Below are 20164 nucleotides of genomic sequence, written 5' to 3'. Positions count from 1 at the left end.
ATAATAATAATAATAATAATAATAATAATAATAATAATAATAATAATAATAATAATAATAATAATAATAATAATAAAGTTGGAAGGGACCTTGGAGGTCATCGAGTCCAACCCCCTGCTCAGGCAGGAACCCTACACCATTTCAGACAAATGGCTGTCCAGTCTCTTCTTAAAAACTTCCAGTGTTGGAGCATTCACCATTTCTGGAAGCAGGTTGTTCCATTGGTTAATTGTTCTAACTGTCAGGAAGTATCTCCTTAGTTCTAAGTTGCTTCTCTCCTTGATCAGTTTCCACCCATTGCTGCCTTCAGGCGCCTTGGAAAATAGCTTCACTCCCTCTTCTTTGTGGCAGCCCCTGAGATATTGTATTATTATTGTATTATCCATTGTATTGTCCAGTAAACCTGACATCTTTTCTGTGCTACCACTGAATCATCTCTAAGATTCTTGTTCTGCTATTATTTCAAAAAGAAAACATCATATGTTTATTGAGGCACCTGTAAAATTTCAATATTCAAAAGAGGTTCCAGTTGCTCAGTTTTGGAGTACAACTTGCTATATACTTTGCTATATTTCTTTGACTCATTGCAGTGATATGCATTCAAATTACTTCTACGGATAATGAATGTGATATCCAGAACTGATATCCTAATCCTCTCACTAGCAAAAAAAGAAAGGATGATAAAAGAGGGAAAGGTAGTAACTAACAAATCAATTGAGAATTGAAAGTAATTTTGCCTCAAGAGGTACAAATAAACTGACGTTGAAATGAAATCATAGAAATTAATTCATTTTAATTTAAACTATCCCAAACAACTGAAGTGCAATCCTGAAGCATTTTAATAGGAATTGTGTGCTTACATTGGGTACAACATCCTGAAAATTCACTCAAGGTAATAATTTATTTCATAGAAAGGAAAAGATACAGAATAAACAATGAATTGCTCAACAAATAAAACATTGGATATGGTAAATACTCCTTATACTGTCAGTATATGTAAATCATATATTTACTTCTGTTGTTTCACCTATTAAATTACTACTACTTTACTTATGTTTCTTCATAAACAATCTATAAATTATAAATTATTAAAGAAGGAAGTAATTTTTGAAAGGAACACGATTTATTTTTCTGCACAAAATGACCGTATGAGACAACAGGAGTCTGAAACTTTGAAATAGAGCGATGTAGTACAAGATCAAAATACTATTATTCTGTGTGCTATCTTGCAGAGTCAAATAATGAGTTGTTCTAAAAAGTGCATGTGATGTACTGGAATGATATTGTATACAAATCCTTTTGAACAGAATTTTACCTGTACCTGGAACTTGATAAATTCCTAATAATTATCAGTATTGATCAATGTTCAAATGTTTAACTAGAGGGGACATGCAGTCCCTAAATATAATTACCTGGAAATTAACATAGATGCACTCATAAATAGCGATCCACAAATGTTTATCACAGATCTTGATGGAAGCAAAATTAGTACTTCGCCATTGGATTCATAGTAGATTTATGGACATGGAATAGTTGTTGTTTTTTTTAAACAAGTGAAATTAAGTTGTTTTTTTCTAAGAAAATATCTGCATTGGATTGGACTGCGGTTATATCTACGTTATAAAATATTTGAGGTGAGTTAGGGTTTTCTTTGGTCCCTGGGAGATTGTTACAAAATGTATGAGCTCTTCGAAGAGTACCACATTTCTGAGGTTTCCTGTATCAACTCTGGATGCAGGATTTTCTCTGGAAGCACCAGAGAAAGAGCTTCTGTTTTCAAAGAACTTGATACTACTGTAAGGATCCTAAGCTCTTAAAAGTTATTTTAAAAAAGGACAGGAAAGACATTTCAACCAACACGTAACTTTTAAAAATTAACATCTTTTGCAGTTGGGTTCAGTATGGTAATAAATATGAAAATTTGTTTGATTTCTCTAATAAGTGGGAAATGGAATGAAGGAGATTTAGCCCGGTACATAGACATAAATACATACCTAATAAGAAGTTCATGTCGTGGTTTAGATAAATTCTTAGTCACTAGTCTGCATCTAGTCCAGAGACAACAAGTCAAGAATTTGGGCTAGATGCAGACTAGTGACAGATTATAATTATTGTCAACAACTATTTGCTCTGGGTTAATTAGAAAGATGTGATAATTGATTATACCAATTACTAAATTAAGGACTATGATTTTTAAATGTAACATGTCCTTTTCTTATATGTTTAGTTATACAATGGATACTTTCAAAATAAACATAGAAACATCTATATACTACTAAAACTCTGATTCCTGTAAACTTTAACTGGGTGAAACAGTGCACCATAGAGCAAACGTTTTTGAACCAAGGTACCTCAAATGGGCTAACTTACAGAATGTGTCCAAAATCTGGGACCCATAACTCCTATGGAATTGAAAATTGGCAAATTTTATTTAAAAATGTGATATAAATATTATCTTAAAGCAGTTTATGACATAATACAAAATGCCATAAATATTTCCTGAGGTCAACTTGGTCACCTCCTGATGGTTGACTCTTTTACTGGTATATAGTTTAACTTTCAAGGCAGATGCATCTCTGAATATATCCCTGAATTTGAACCTCTGCCATTATTGGATGCATTGAGGAATTTGGTAAGGAAACATCTCTGAAATCATGATCCAACAGGTCACTAAATAGATAAGAAATAGCTTTTCCTGGGACATGTTTACATTTAGGTCCAAATTAAATTATCAGGATTCTGAAGAGAAAAAAATAGAAGAGTTTTAATAGTATGTAGATGTTTCTGTATTTATTTTCAAAGTATCCACTGTAGAACTAAACAGATAAGAAAAGGACATGTTATATTTAAAAATCATAGTATAGCCCTTAATTTAATAATCAGTATAATCAGTTATCACATGTTTCTAATTAACCCAGAGCAAATGGTTGCTGACAGTAATTATAATCTGTCCTACTGACATACACATTTACACACTATTGTTTGGAGTTCTAAGTAGTTATTATTGAGTTGTATCAGCCCCATTAATTATCTTCTACTGAATTTTGCTTCACTCTGGTAAATCTCTGTTAATTGCTTTATTTACAGTACGGTCCCCCCCCAACTTAACGTGCTGAGTACAAAACTATCTCCTTAATGTAATATTATTATGTTAAACTAATTAACAAGAGGAATGCAAAAACTCTAATAACAATAGTAATAAAATAAAAGTAAACACAGGACTCATTATTTATAGCCCAAGAACAAACACTAGTTACAAATGTCTTAAAAACAAAAATTGAAAGAGATGGAAACAATAGCAAATATGTTATTCTGTATGTAAAGAGAACAAGACTGTAAGCTATCAAATCAGTGGCTATAGCAAAATTGTTCAACTTATGAAAGAAGACATGGATGAATAGCAAAAATAATACAATACAATAATACAAACAGTTTTATATATTGTGTTCATACCAAATGACCCCACAATAATTAAAAAGGAAAAGAGAATAATTGTAAAATATCAGTACTTTTCTTGGAACCCTGTATATTTTTATTTATTTATTGAATTGGTATGACCATATTTATATTATTTATTATGGTGATATTGAAAAAAACAGGTGCACCAAGGCTTGAAAGAAAGCCAATGCTACGGTGTAATCAGACCACTCATTAATGACTGCCATGGTGGACATCTGCCTTGACAGATGACAAAATAGTAAAGATGCATCCTGTTATTTGCTCTAGTCTAGCCTCTGAAGATACCATATATCATCATACATTACATTTTCTCCCCCCCCCCCGTGTCCCCAGTAGGTCAGCATACTTTAATCAATGGTTTGCAGAATGTACCATTTTTATTTTCTAAGAATTGGCCTATTTGAGAAAAAGAGGTATGCTATAGTCTGGAGCTTTACTTTGCAGGACGTCAAGGTGGCAAACACACTTTATATTCCTTTTTCTATTTTCTCCACAACAGCAACCCTATGACATGGGGTTTTGTTTTTCCAATTAAGAGAAAAAAAATTAAAATAGCACGTGGCTTGTTGGATAGTGATAAAAGTGTCTATGGCCACACTGATATCCATAGGTGCCACCTGATTACTTCTAATATGTCTAAACAAATATCAGTGGTTTTAAATTTACATGAATGTTATTTAATTTGATATATTGCTTTTCTAATAGAAGACCAATAATTTTGAATGAGTGGCTGAAACACAGTAAAAATGAGGCAAGGTTTCCATTTCACCTTCACATTTCTAGCATTATATGATTTTTTTAGAACTAATGTTTTCTTAGAGCCAGTTTGGTCTAGTGGTTAGGGCAACAGGCTAGAAACCAGGAGACTGTAAGTGCTAATTCCACCTTAGGCATGAAAGCCAGTTGAGTAATTTTGGGCCAGCCACTCTCTTTCAGTCCAACCCATGTCATAGGGTTGTTGTTGTGGAGAAAATAGAAAAAGGAATATTAAGTGTGTTTGACATCTTGAGTTATTTATAAAAATAATAAAGATGGGATAAATAAATGAAAATCAGTCAATAAATATGTAACTTAATGAACTTAGAAAACATATCCCCTAAATTGGCAAAGAATGGTAGAGCTACTATTTATATAAATATATAAAGACATGGCATCTATATACTAATCCGTCATATTATAATGATATTCTAAAAAAGTTTATGAATTTTAGACATTAGGTTATTTTATTGTCTGCTTTCCCCCTAGTCATATTAATTAGTTTCTTTCTTTAGCTGATAACCTTTTTCTGCTTTGTTTATTCTTCAGTTTCAGGTGCTCAAGACGAAGGGATAGTTAACCATTCATACAGTAGGTATATTTAACTGGTAATTACTTATGGAAAGACTCATATGCATCAATATTTATTGATTCACTAAGCTCCACTGATCTATTAATATGGGTATCCTTTTCATGGAAGATTTAGAGCATCTTATACAAAGAATTGCTTTGTGGATTACTTCCTAAGACATCTTTTAAAAAAAAACTACTGAGTCTTCTACTGCAAAAATATTTTGTCTGAAATTTGACTATGTGGCATTAAAATTATGTAAATGATTTCTGCTATCACATTAGATGTGACCAGTGTTCTTTTTTCTTCCTTGGCTCACATATATTCTGTTAAGTTGCTTTTTCACACTCCATGGAACTTCCCTACTTATGATAAAAGAGTCTTTTAAAGAATTTACTAGAAGAACAAAGCATGTTGATTTGTATGTTATGGTTAATATATTCTGAGAGTGTTGGTGACATAACAATATTTTATTTCCCATGAAGATGGAACTGCACAAAACTCTGACAGATATAAATTCTTTTGTTTTGCATTTTGTTCTGAAAAACCCCCCACCATCAAAACTAAAGTCACATTATCTATTCTAACAACTGCCACAATTGTTCTTTTAAAGATGAAATAATTATATCAAGTTACATTGGGCTTTGAGTGGTCCATATTCAACCTCTGAACTCCTTTTTTGCAGCTGCTTGGAGTGCCAGGGATTCACTGCTCAAATTCAGGAGTAGTTTTTTGAATGTTGACCATAATACCCCGTGGAAACCCAAAAAACTAAGAAGTAATACACCTTTGAATAGGTTTAGTATATATTAAAATTCAATATTAATAATTCCAGCAATATTTGTGAAAATATTCCATAGCATTCTGCTTACCATCTAGTTAAATATGGGTTATAAACTATGACAACACAGTGGGTACAAAGCTGATTTGAAAATCATATTAAAATAATCTTTATCAGTGATTCCTCACCAGCTGGAGAGAGAAATCAAGTGAAGTGTATCAAGATATAGTGCTGTATCATGTAATTTTCAACATTTTTATTAATGACTTTGAAGAAAAGATGGACAGAATGCTTACCAAATTTTCAGATGGCAAAAAATTGGACTAATAGGGCTGTGAAGTGTTCAGATTTGATTTAAAGGATATGGTTTAATTTGAAGTCTTTTAGCAGTTGAATAATCCTAAAAACAGATGTAGGTCATTTAATAAATCATAGACAAATGTTAAAGTGTTGCATTCATATCCCTGCATGTTCCAGAACTTTTCTTCCAAATCAAAATTAAAGCACTGCATAGCTCTTACAGCTAAAACTTTAGGAGATAATCCAGAATGATACTGACTACAGCAATGGGCTGACAATAAAATTTATAGAGATAGAAGTTTCTTTATATCTCCTTTTTCATTCTTGTTCTTTGAATACAAAAGTTTTTCTGGTACCAGGTAATAAACTGTAACATTTCATTATAGACAGTGTCAAATATATTACTGATAAGTATGGTACATCAGGAACGTATGTATTTCTGAATTAGAGTAGGTTCACAGTTGGCCTGCCATAAAAAGCTACAAGTTATACCTGTATTCTTATGGCCACATTACCCAACAAACAGAATTGAGAAGATAAATACAAAAGCAAATGCTGACTGAGCCTATGGTTAATACATTATGAGATGGAAATGTTGCTTAATGTAAAAAAGAACACTGTGCAGAAAACATATCTGTCCTAAATTCTGATTATTCCACGGCAACATAAAAATATTCCTAGATTACCACAGAATATTTTTTGGTAAAGTCACATGATCATAGTCTGGTCTCCAATTTAACACTGAGAGAAATGTAAAGAAATAATCTGTTACTATACTTCACCACCTAAATATTTGTTAAGAACATCGGTGCAAGAAGACCTTGTGTGGCGAAAAAGAAAGTACATTATATAAAAGTTTTCCTAATGGTAGTATCTGAAATATAATGTCAACCTCCTAAACTAGTACTAAAGCACTAACTGTGCTTGACACACCTTCAAATCTTACACAGTACGAATTACATTCTTAATAATTTTATAATGCAAGTATACAATTTCATATAATTTGGCAATATCATGGTATATATATGAAGTCATTTTTATTAATTGAGGAATGTCATTGAACTTTGTTGTGTTAATCTTTTCTTTTTTAAAAATTATAATTTTTATTATTAAAATTTTTATTATAAGCACCATTAACATGTGTATGATACATGTGTTTCGGTATAATACATCGCAACACTCAAGAGAAAAAGGATGAATCAAACTGAACATACAGACACATACATCTATATTCTTTCTAGCATTTTCCCATAAGTGTGGAATCCTCTTTTTCCCCCATTGATTGTGATAGGAATTGACCAACTGGTTCAACACCTGAGTCTGAATTTATGGTCTGAGAAATCATTGAAGATGGATTTCATGTCTAAGGTGGGGCTACAACTCACAGCTTCCTGATTTCCACTCTTGTGCCTTAACCATTAGGCCAAATTGGTTTTCTAACAACCTGAGTATACAGGAAAGGCTATATGTTTCTTAGTCAGGCAATGTATTATTTGTACACATGTACTTTCTGAGATAAATTCAGACATTTACCATAACCTAAGGGCCCTTGAGCATTTATAGACGCAACTGAATTAGTCAGCAAATGGGGCTGATCTTTTTCCCTAAAACAAATGATGGAAATATGGGTGTGTAATAATGTTGTGACTACTGACAGAATACAAAAATGTGGCCTTGGAATGGGAAATAGATGAGATGAATGAACCATTAAGAGTCATGGTGGAAGTTAATAATGATGATGATGATGATGATGATGATGATGATGATGATGATGATGATGATGATGATGATAAAGTTGGAAGGGACCTTGGAGGTCATCTAGTCCAACCCCCTGCTCAGGCAGGAAACCCTATACCATTTCGGACAAATAGCTGTCCAGTTTCTTCTTAAAAACTTCCAGTGTTGGCGCATTCACCACTTCTGGAGGCAGGTTGTTACTTGGGCCTGTAGCAGAGAGAAACTGACAGAATTTCAAGATTCTGTTTTATACACTACAACAATAAATATGATTCCCCAAATCCCTGCTGCTTTTGTTTCCTAATCTCTTCTTCCTCAAAAAAACTGATACTACTAGGATCGTTTTAGGGATAAGGTAGTCCCAGCTGCACTTCCCGAAATCAGTTGGCTTGCTACAAACTGCTATTCTGAAAATAAAACTTGGCTCAAGTGAAGTAGGACAGGTTTACTAAATAATCAACTTTCATTTTAGTTCATTTTCCCTCAGCAGAGCTCCACTTTCAAAATAACAGCCTGCAGGAGGTGCTGTGTTGCCAATCTCTCTGCAAACATCTGTGCTACACAGATGGATTTTAAAGTGTTATTTTCCTCTTTCAGCCAAATGCATTAGACCAAAGTTTAATATAGAACAACAGATTTAGTAAGAGGAACAGAAAGGTAGACACTTCTTTTGTCATCATCCAAAGAACCAACTCCTCAAATCAGCACCTAGAAAGACCAGTGTTTAGATGTATATTGAAATATTCATGCTTCAAAAATTAGTGTTGTTCTGAGGCAAAGAGATTGGTTGGTGTTTTCTCTACAATTAAATTGCTTTGTTAAAATGTGTTATTATTATCCTGCATTTAAAAAAATATTTTGGTCAGGCAGTTCAATAATCAATAATTGTCCAGTGATTAATATTATCCAGGGTATATCCTGCAGTGTGGTAAACTAGCCAACTCATGAAGTATAACTTATACTATAATATAGCCATTAATAAAATCTATATTAAAGTTTGTGTAGGCACCTTAATGATAATATTTGTGCAAAACACAATTGCTACTCAGTAGGTACATAACAAAATAACCCACAATGTTCACTGTATTTAATATATGAAGTTAAAGCACTTACTAAAACAAAGTGTCATACTGTGGGAGGAATAGAAGATTTCATAAAATTCCTGTGATTTAATTTGGGCAGCTTAAAGCAGGGCTTTTCAACCAGTGGTACGGGTACCACCTGTGGTACATTGGCACCTGGCAGGTGGTACACGACCATCCTAGAAAAGTAGTAGCGGGGGAGAGGAATGAGCTGAACCAGTGGCAGCACTGCACAAGCCTGAGCGAGAGATGGCTGAAGCTGCAGGGCTGTCAGGGCTCAGTGGAAGCGCCAGGATCAGCGCCAGGCTCCAGTTGGAGCTCGGCGCTGATCCTGGCACTTCTGCTGAGCCCAGAAGAAGCGCCAATCAACTGGAATGTTGCAGCATCTCCAGGGTCTTATGATTTACATTCAGATGCTTGGCAACTGATTCATATTTATGACGGTCACAGTTCCCAGGGTCATGTGAAGTGACCAAAACCTGCTGCAACCACCCAGCAGATAGGGGGAATAAAAACCAAACACCCCCCACCTCACCCCCTCTGCCAATCCTCAACAGAAATGACTCACAACAATGAAAACAGGAAGAAGAGCGCCGCAGGCAGGTGTCTTGCTCGGCTGTGCCTTGGGGGGGGCACTTTTTTCAGGGCTATTGTAACTTCGAACAGTCACTAAGCAAACTGTTGTAAGTCAAGGACTACCTTTACTTTATCACTTTTTTCCTTTTTTTTTTTTTGGGTCATCAAGTTTTTGACACCTTGCTAGGCGACTGGTGGTACTCGGATATTGCCATATCCTAAAAGTGGTACAATGGGTGAAAAGGTTGAAAAGCCCTGGCTTAAAGCATTGTAGATTTATGCTGCAGTTGCTGTTATGCTGCATGAAATCATGCACATTAATATTTTAAAAGTAAATAATCATTGTGTGTTGATATAAATTGAAACTTCTAGTTATTTTTTTCACAGGCCTCTGAAGTGACTTAAAAATATTATTTGCTGCTTGCCAAACTTGCCAAAATTATACTACATAATGAACCCTTTGGGTATTTCTCACTAGTAATTTATAGCATTGTATGGTATCATCCAATCATCCTGGTGGTGATATAAAGTTTATCTTCATTGCTGATATATTGACATAGTAATGGTTGGATGATGACAAAGGATGCCATGAATCAGCACTGAAGAAATTATATTTGTTGGTTGAATTGCAGTCACTATCTTTGCTTTTTCATTTTGGTCTTCTCCCAATATATATTGTCTGTGTCAGTCAGCTAAGGTACTGTTTCAGTGATCAGAAACTATTTTCACCAGGAAGTTAGAATATCATCAGTCTGAATGATACTTTGTTCAGTAATGCACAGCAAATGTGATCTTACAAAGAATTATTGTAAAACAGAGGTGGGATAAATGGTTGGACAGCATGCATCATTTGATCATTTATCAAGAGAGATAAAGAGTAATAATATTACATAAAGCTCTTCCCTGCAGAAAGGGAAACTTTCTGAATTCCCCCCTTCCTTCTTTGTTATCAGAAATGCTGATATGGCGATATTTAAGCTACTAAGCAATTCTTAGACATCCTTGCACCCGGGAAGCTACAGTAATTGCAATTCATGTTTTGAGAGAATGGAAAGAGGAAATCAGGATGGAGAGAGGGGTGGAAAGGAAGAGGAACATGAAATTGAAAAGGAGAAAAAGATAAAAATGCCATCAGGAAGGAAGGAAGGAAGGAAGGAAGGAAGGAAGGAAGGAAGGAAGGAAGGAAGGAAGGAAGGAAGGAAGGAAGGAAAGAAATTTTTTTGACGCACCAGCAGAAATAGCCAGGAGGAGACAAATCATAGCTCAGAGAAACTTAGATGGTAAGTGGAAAGGGGTTCAGTCAGGCCAGTTGTCTGTCTCAACGTAGACTAATACTGGAACTAGAATGCTCACAAATTACAGGTAGAAGCTTACATGCTTCCATCAGTAGGATTGTTTTATTACAGATATTAGAAAAGCATATGTAAAACTGGCAGACTCCCTCTCTTTAATCTTATGCCCAGTCTTCCCACCCATTTGTCATAATAAGCTAAGGATAATTTATTTCTGGGCAGAGGAGTGGTTGATGCCTGTGCATTTTGTAAAGGACCAACTGAATTCAGGCTCTCTGCTTTTAACCTTCCAAATCTAGGCATCAGGAATATCATCCAACCTACAATGTAATCCTACTAGATTAGAATCAAACTTGAAATTAACCAAACAAGAATGTTTTTTCTTTTTCTCATAAAAGAGTTTGCTTTCTTAAAGCCAAATTAAAGCGTGGGAAGAAATGAATGTTTGCTAATTATTTATTTCCCAGCTAAATAGCAACACCAACAGACCTTGAATTATCTGAAAATGATAAGCAGGTTAACATTTAGATAGTTCTCATAGGAAGAACCACCAAAACATACAACAGTGTAGTCTAGATCAAAAAGTTGAAAGTAAAAAAACATATTGGAATAAGACAATGGCAAACTACTTTTCTGCTGTGACCAGCACAGAACTACTAACAAACTCACTAGGAGACTTTCTCTGAGTTGCCTTCTACTAAAGAATGTTCTGTACATTATTCAACTTAACAGAGAGGAAGGAAGGAAGGAAAGAAGGAAGGAAGGAAGGAAGGAAGGAAGGAAGGAAGGAAGGAAGGAAGGAAGGAAGGAAGGAAGGAAGGGTATTCAAATCTAAGAAGCTATATATATAGAAACAGGAATTACAAGAAATGAATTGTGGAAACAGCTGTGAAAGCTCCTCTATAGATAAAGCTCAGCTCCGGTAACTGAACTATATTCAGCTCATCATACTGTGATAAAGGTAAAGGTTTCCCCTGTCCAGTCATTTCGGACTCTAGTGCAGTGGTTCTCAACCTTTCTAATGCCGCGACCCCAACTGGTCGTAAGTTGAGGACTAAACCGGTCATAAGTCGAGGACTACCCAACCGGTCGTAAGTTGAGGACTTTCCCTGCCCGGGAGCGCAGTGCATGCGTGGTTCCGCCCCCTGCGCCGGCCGAGGCGTAGCTGGCAAGTGGCAGAGACGGAGTAGGCCGACCACCAGCTGGCCCAGCCCAAGGGAGGTAAGGCACCCGCCGGAAAAGGGGAAAAAATGGCGGACAAAAAAAAATGGCGGACAGCCTTGCTTGGCGACCCCCGTGAAATGGTCGATCGACCCCAAATGGGGTCCCGACCCACAGGTTGAGAACCACTGCTCTAGTGGTTGGTGCTCATTTCCATTTCTTAGCCAAGGGAGCCAGCGTTGCTGAAGACATCTCCATGGTTATGTGGCTAACATGACTATACACTGAGGCACATAGAATGCTGTTACCTTCCCACCAAAGTGGTATCTATTTTTCTACTTGCATTTGCATGCTTTCAAAGTGCTAGGTTTGCAGTAGCTGGGATAAATAACAGGAGCTCATCCTGTCACACAGGTCTCAGGTCTCAAACCTGGTCTGTCAGCATCTTTAACCACTGAGGTATCATGCTGCCCTCCATATTATGTTACATACATGGAATTGTCTTTACGGTTAATTTAGAAATTACTGTTGGTGCAAAATGTAGCAGTTAGAGAACTTCCATAACAAATTATTCCTATTATAAAAATTATGCTGCTTCCAATTAATTTACAAATATATAAAGTTTTTTTTTTAGCAAAGATGCCAAAGGAAGCAATTATTTTATTAAGATTTTGGGATGCATAGTCAGAATGAATATGCCATTTGAAAATATAAAAAGTGTTACAAAATTTGAAATTAATGACTGACTTCTAAACCCAAATGATATTAGGAGTTTAGTAGTTAGTACTAGACATTCTAGTACTTCAGAAATATCCAGAGGTCTGATTCAGAGGAAGTTGTTTGGATCCCACTATCGTTAGGAATGAGTGATAAACTAAGATAGAACTTCTAAAGTTAAGCCTTCCTTTAGAATTTCTCAGACATGATTAGCTAGATGTTTTATTCTATTTTTAATAAGAGATGAAACCCATTTTTAAATGAAGATTCTCAGGCATTTAATGGGTTTATTTTAATTTTGCTATATTTTATAATATTGTTTTATTCAAAATTGTACTGAATTGTTTAATTATCTTGAAAATAATTTTATTTTGTTATTATTTTAATTTTGCATGGAATCATTTTAAGAATACATATTGGAGAATGGGAAATAGATAATCAAATTCCAAGTGACTTTAATAAGCATCCAGTTTTGATTGCCACAATATAAAAAAGATGTTGAGATTCTAGAAAGTGTAGAGAAGAGCAACAAAGATGATTAGGGAACTGAAGGCTAAAACATATGAAGAACAGTTGCAGGAATTGGGTATATCTAGTTTAATGAAAAGAGGGGCTAGGGGTGACATGATAGCAGTGTTCCAATACCTAATGGGCTGAGAAGAGGGGTCAACCTACTCTCCAAAGCACCTGAAGGTAGGTCAAGAAGCAATGGATGAAAACTAATCAAGGAAAGAACCAACATAGAACTAAGGAGAAATTTCCTGGCAGAACAACTAATTAATGGAACAACTTGCCTCCAGAAGTTATTAACTCTTGTTATTCTAGTATCAGTTATACTCACAATCTCCATATGCGTATATATTGACCAAGCCATATTATATATGGCAAAAATGTTCATCCTTATATTCTTTCTAAAACACATACACAGAAACTAGAATGATGTTAGAAAGTACTGCTCCACAATACAAGATCTTTCAACTGCCTGAGCAGGGGGTTGGACTCGATGACCTCCAAGGTCCCTTCCAACTTTTTTTTTTTATTATTATTATTATTATTATTATTATTATTATTATTATTATTATTATTATTATTATTATCATCTCGGGCTGAAGCAATTTTTTTTTCTAATTATAATTCATGCCGTAAGACAGCTGGTCTTTTTAAATATACTTTTCTTCCCACATCAGAAGTTTATAAATGTAATTGTGAATAATAATAATAAATCATGTAATATATGTGTGTGTATACTGTATATTTCAAGCATTACAGTAACATTAATCCATTAATGTATAATTAGCATGCTTTAATTGAAATAATAATGACAATAAATGATTATCATTATTTACAGGTATTATTCATTAACAATAAACCTGTAAATAGAAGTAGAATGTCTATGGATGAAGAAATCAAAGGTAGTACCAATTGTAAAAGGTGCCTTGGGTGCAGTCCCAAAATATCTGGAGCACCACCTGGACACCATAATTAGTGTCCAATTATGGCAAAATCAATTTTGTCATATTGGAAAAATCAATTTCCAATCAATTGTAAAAGGGGCTTGAACAGCTTACATCTTGCAATGATACCTTTAACACCATCAAATAATATCTGCTTATCCCTGGTATGAACTGCAAAGGTGGATAAAAATGTTAAATCCAGTCTAAACTTCTGTCTGGTTGTGCAATCAAACATAGCAATGTATTTAAATGTTTTCAGCAATAGTATTTTTATTAAGGAAAAAGTGACTGTAGCTGATTCAAGAAAGAATAATCAAATGATTTAACAAATATCAAAATTAGAAACTAATTACATATTGTATGTGGGAAGTTTCTAAAGTTCTCCCAAAATGTAATTTTCAATGGAAGAAAAGAGGCAAGAAGAAGTATGTGACGTAGCCTTATTTCCCCTTCCATTCTTTTTACCCTGTGTTCTCAGTTGCAGGAATTGCAAGGTGGCTTTTGTAGTGATGACTAGATTATTGCAATGGACAACCGAAGCAGTTATTCTTTTGGTGATTTTCCTGTGTAAGGTGTTTCCTGCTTTCCCTTGACGACTTACCAATCATAACAGAATATATATATATATAAGCCTTGTGGAAAATTTATCTTAAAGAGCTCTTAAAGAGCACCTAACCCAATCCCAATTCCATTTTAGTGACAGATAGAAAGAAAGATGCTAGAGGATAGAGGTAGGTAGGTAGGTAGGTAGGTAGGTAGGTAGATAGATAGATAGATAGATAGATAGATAGATAGATAGATAGATAGATAGATAGATAGATAGATAGATAGATAGATAGATAGATGTCACCATCAAGAATTAAACATTTGTAATGCAATAATAAATTATATCGTATAACACTGCGAACTTATTAGGAAGTAAATCTTTTTTAAGTTGAATTTTACTGAAATTATATTTGCAAAAGAAATCTCAGCAACAGATTAAATTGTCCATATAACTGATTGTCCATCATTTTCCCCAGTATAAATTGGCTTAATAAAAATATTTGAGTATAACAATGAATATATGCTTTTTGAAACTTATTCACACATCACAATTTTGTTTCATCACACAACAGTTATGAATCTTGCTGTTTTTATCAACACAATCATTTATAACCATCTGTGTGGGCGGGAAAGGCTTTTAAAAATGCAATCAACAGAATTCCTGTACATACAAAATTCTTCTCATTTTTCTCACATTAAATATTCATTGAGTGCCTGTTAATATTTCTGGTTGAAGACTAAGAAATAATGAAACCCATACTTATAATAAAAGTAAATAGTGCTGGCAGGCCTCAAAAATTTACCTGGACAATGTATTTCTTACCTTAATACATAACCAATAATGCTGTCTGCTCATTTTTTATATAGCATAGATATTGTATCTTAGTTTCAGGGCTTCCTTTTTCACACAATTTTGTCTGGAAGCCCCGGTTTTATATTATAACATACACTTAACAATCGTACTTGGTATATCATTGACCTGTTTAATGCATTCAAACCTTATATGACTCCCTAGTTCCCATCCCAACCCAAGGTCAGGACATAACAACAGCCTGGATAATGGTCATGTTTCCTTGTGTAAGTGAATACAAGGGTGTGACCAACTTAATAAAAATATATTTTATTAAGATAGGTTGGAATAGAACAAATAAAGGTAGGCATATTTTTAGAATAAGAATATTTTGAATTATATTCAGCATATAATAATACATTTTAGCTATTATGGTCATTCAGAAATATTATTTTAAATACACCAGAATGAAAGTTTAATTAAAATATATATTTGGTTACTATATCAATAACATGAAAGCAATATTTTGTTATCTTTAAGGTAGTTCTTCATCATGGCTTATAAATAGTATAAAATCAAATTATCAATATATTAGATGCAACAATCCTCTTCTATTCCTTATTAAAATGTACAGGAATTAAGTTGTTAAACATCATTAACAATTGTTTAGAAATGTGTTTCCTAATCTTATCAAATAAGCATAAAAATAATATTTATAGAATGTGCTATGTGAATTACATTAACATGAGGCATATAAAATTGCTGAATACAAAATATACTTTGAGATTTGCCTTAGGTCATAATGCTCTAAACACGCCCACACTCACACCTACTACTGTTTCTGTATAAATAATAAAAATAACTAATAATCCATCCACGTGCAGGGATTTTAAGATGCAATATTAACTCAGGTTTTGGAGACTTTATAATGCTTCAAATTTTAGTTCTTCGTTATTCTAAGTATTTTGCATACAGAAAGTATTTTTACAGAAAGCAAGAATTCAAAGTCATCTGCCTTTAATCTGTTTCTTTAACCATTTCCAATGTTACTTTTAACCATGCATAAACGTTCAGAAATAACAACTGTATCTTAAAACTCTGCTTCAGAGAAACACTTCACTATGGGCTGGTATCTAGTAAAGATATTGGACTTTTCTATGCGTTCTTCCTAAAACAAGCACCAAGTTTTCATTTTCTCTTAAGAATGGAGTGACATCTATGCTTCCTTAAGCTAAGGTAAGACTGAAACCAACCAATCTTAGAAGGCAAGGAGGGATGCATTGCACACAGTACAATTCTCCATTGTGTGTGTCAGCTGTAAGTGGTTCCATTGATAGTGCAATCTATCTGATTGCACATACAACCATTCACAAGGAATAGCTACCTTGGCAGGTCAGTTTATTCAAACACTTCAGTTAAAAATTACAGGCTGACACACACAGTTACAACTTATGCACTATTGCATGAGCTTGTAAGGGTAAGGTTAGATTTGCTGTGCCAAATGTCCCCTCGCCACACTTCAGTCTCTCAAGTCATCAATTATTTTAGGCAGTGCTTTTTTTGTAAAAAAAAAAAAAAAAAAAGGTGCCGGAACTCACACACGTCATACAACTCGCCTTGCCTACCCTACAAGGTTCCATCCAAAAAAGGTGCCGGAACTCCGTTCTGGGTGTTCTATGACAAAAAAAAAGCCCTGATTTTAGGCCTTGATCCTGTACATGGCTAGAAGATAACAAGTTTTGAGTCACCTGGGATACTTCCCACCCATCAGAAGCCCCAAATGCCCACTCGTGTTTATTCTTGGAAGCCTAGCTTCCAAGAGAGTTTGAGGCACTTGTGTCTTACCTCCAAATTTGCCCAAGCTGCAGGATGTGGATAAGAGACTGCATCAGCCAGATGCAGAAGGCGCAGGAGGCAGATCTGGTCTTGGGGGTTCGGATGCCGCTGCAGCCAACACCTCCACCTCCCCCACTGGTCGTGCTGGTCGCATTGGTGCTGCTGCTGTTGCTGCTATTAGTTGCGTTGCCCTTGCTGGCATTGGACGCTTGCCTTTGTGGTGTGGCCGGCCGGGCCCCGGCATCCATATCCCCCGCGGCCGACCCGCTGCTCACCAGCAGTTTGCTTTCGCCGTGTCCGGCAGAGGAGGAGGAGGCAGGAGCCACCGAGGGGCTGTCCTCGGAGCTGAAGTCGTGGACAAACCAGCGGAAGCTGAAGACCTGGACCGAAAGGGAACCGAGCAGCACGAAGAAAAGTGTCAGCCCAAACCACCAGCGCTGGCCTCGGAGGTAGTAGTCGACCGCCAGCCAGAGGTCCGTGCCCACATCCGCAAAGTACACGGCCACGGCGGCCAGAATCCAGAGTCCGTCCCATAGCGAATAGCGCCGCTGCTCCCTGCCTAGCCGCAAGCACAGCGACGACGAACCTCCGCCCGAGCCCCGCGAGCCACCGGCCGCCCTGCCTCCGCCGCTACAGCAGCAGCAGCGGCACCCGCCGTCTCCGCCGCCGTCCCTTCGACTCCCGCCGCCGCCGGAGTTGCAGCAGCCGCCGCCGCCAGGTGACTCGTCATCCTCGGCGCTGACGGGGCCCTCCGCGCCGGAGGAAAAGCCCGAGGCCAGCGCCTGCACCGAACCGGAATGCTCCGAATTCTGCAGTGGCGTGAATGCCACCTCGCTGCCCTTCTTCATCTTCAGCCGCCCCCCGTCCGACTTCGCGGCCATGATGCGGATGGAAAGCAGCGGCGGCGGCGGCGGCGGCGGCGGCAGCGAAAGGACCCAGTCCGGGAACACCCTTTAGCCCGCCCCCTCCCTCCCTCCCCTCCGTCCGCGGACAATTCGCTCTCCCCGTTAGGTTTCCCAAAGAGCCGCTGGGGCTGGGCCGCTGGGTCCTGCAGGCGCTGCTGGAGCGCCGCCTGCCTGCAGGGAGCCCCGCTCGCTCACCCACCCAGCCCCGGACAGAAGCGCCTTGCGGAGCAGTCCTCACACCGGCACATCTTTTTCTCCGCCTGGCCCGCCCCTCCGCTTCGCCTCTGCTGCTGCTGCTGCTGCTGCCGCCGCCACCCAGCTGACTGACGCCAGGAAAGAGGATGACCTCATCCCTCTCTCCCATACATACAGACACGCGCGCGCACACACATACACACGGAATAGCCGTGGCGCCCAGAAAGGGGTGGGTGTGTGTGTGTGTGTGTGTGTAGAAGAGAAAGGGAGAAATCGAGAAGCGACGGTGCTTCGGAGGCGGGTACGGTGAAATCACACAAGCAGTAGGGAGAGGGGATCTGAGGGGGCACAGAGGAACCGCTGTTCGGTTATTAGATTGCGGAGAGGTGGTGTGGGGGGGGGGCGGCGGACGGGAGGGAGGGAGCAAGGTCTGCCTTGGAAGGATGGGAGAAAGTCCCTGATTTTGCTCACTCGCGGGTAGAGAAAAGGATCCACTCGCGGTCAGGAAATGGCTGGGTTTTTCAACAGATCTTCCAAGAAGGACTGATTGAGAGACTGGCTGGAAAGAAAAAAGACGAGGAGGATGAGCAGGGATCTGTAAGCGAAGGAGGCCAAAGGTACCTACGGGCACCTTCACGCCAGAAGGCACAGGCACTTCCACTCCTGTCTGGAGCAGCGCGTTTCGTAGCCTTCCCGCTGCCGCTCCCCTTTTCTCTGCGCTCTTCCACTCTGAAATGGACCACCGAGGAGCGGGGCTGATCAGGGGGCGTGCACTGAGGCCCCACTGAGAGCTCAGGGGGGTGGGTGTGAAAGCTCAGACAAGGCTGGGCAGCTCCTGAGGTGAGCTGACAACGCAGGGCTCTCTGGAAGTTGGCGCTCCCCAGCGGGCACCAAGGGGCGCAAAGGGTGGTGATTCCAGAGAACAGGTGCAGAGAAGAGGGATAAACGAGGCCTCTGGAGCGGGAATCGCTGCTGGCTTCCTGCCTTTGCCGCGCGAGGGACGGAGGGGGCAGACGTTTGCCTTATTAGTACGGCCTGCTTTGTCACGTCAGGCGGGGCGGGAGGAGAGTCGTTAGCAGCAGGTGGTGTAAGGAAGGGGGAGAGGGAACAGAGAGGCATTTCACGCGGGGTGGCTGACACGACACTTCGTAGAGACACTCCTGTATTCAGTTTTAGGTGCCACGAGGCAGGGGGAAGAGAGGCCGTGACTGAGAAGCCTTTTTATGCTCTGCATCTTCTCTGCATTGGTGGGGACCAAGCTGTTTGACAGCCCATTGTCCATGCCAGTGGTTGGCCCGGTCGTGGCTTCCCTCCTCCTTTGCCTGTTTTGAGTAGTTCTGTAAGGGGTAGGGCAGTCTCGGCAAAAGAGGGGGATGAAGTGTCGATAAAAGTTGGCAAAACCCAGAAAGCTCTGGAGCTGTTTGCGAGTCTTTGGGGGCTGCCATTCGATTATAGCAGTGGTGGCAAACCTATGGCACGCGTGCCAGAGGTGGCACTCAGAGCCCTCTCTGTGGGCACTTCTCTGAGCTGCTGGTGGCGGGCTGCGGAGCCCCAGAGTGTGCCGGTTGAGGGGCCGGCAGGCTGTGGCTGCTGACGGACACTGTCGGCCCCCATGCGCTTGCTGGCCTCTGTGTGCGGAGGCCGATGGTGTCAGGCAGCAGCTGTCCTGGCCCCTGCCTCACCTTGCCCTGCAACAATGGCACCTCTGCCCTGCCTCACCTCACCCCGCTGGACGAGCCTCCTGCCCACCACCCCACCTGCCAGAGACCCCCTGGATCTCCCCCAACCCTGCCTGGCCCCCACGAGCAACATCGAGGTGACCACGCCCACCTTGGCCACACCCACCCAGTCTGCCATGACCACCACAGCAACGCCCACCCAGTGGGCCACGCACACCTGGCACCCGGCAATAAATAAGTGGGTTTTGGGTTGCAGTTTGGGCACTAGGGCTCTAAAAGGTTCGCCATCACTGGATTATAGCTTTCACCTAAGCTGGATCCATTTCA

At 38.8% G+C, this 20164-nt stretch overlaps 1 protein-coding gene across 1 annotated transcript in view; it reads right to left on the bottom strand.

The window, feature by feature from the left end:
* The window catches only part of XKR4 (XK related 4), a 70073-nt gene extending 52134 nt beyond the window's left edge, over positions 1-17939 (bottom strand). The window contains exon 1 of the mRNA XM_015821795.1: positions 17068-17939. Coding sequence (XP_015677281.1) covers positions 17068-17939 — 872 coding nt within the window. The remainder of the gene's footprint in view (positions 1-17067) is intronic.
* Between the last annotated feature and the right edge of the window lie 2225 nt (positions 17940-20164).

This window comes from Protobothrops mucrosquamatus, unplaced genomic scaffold, assembly GCF_001527695.2.
Source record: "Protobothrops mucrosquamatus isolate PMUCROS unplaced genomic scaffold, P.Mucros_1.0 scaffold1401, whole genome shotgun sequence".
Taxonomy (NCBI): Eukaryota; Metazoa; Chordata; class Lepidosauria; order Squamata; family Viperidae; genus Protobothrops; species Protobothrops mucrosquamatus.
The sequence above is the reverse complement of the archived record's forward strand: the minus strand, read 5'-3'. Positions and strand labels throughout refer to the sequence as shown.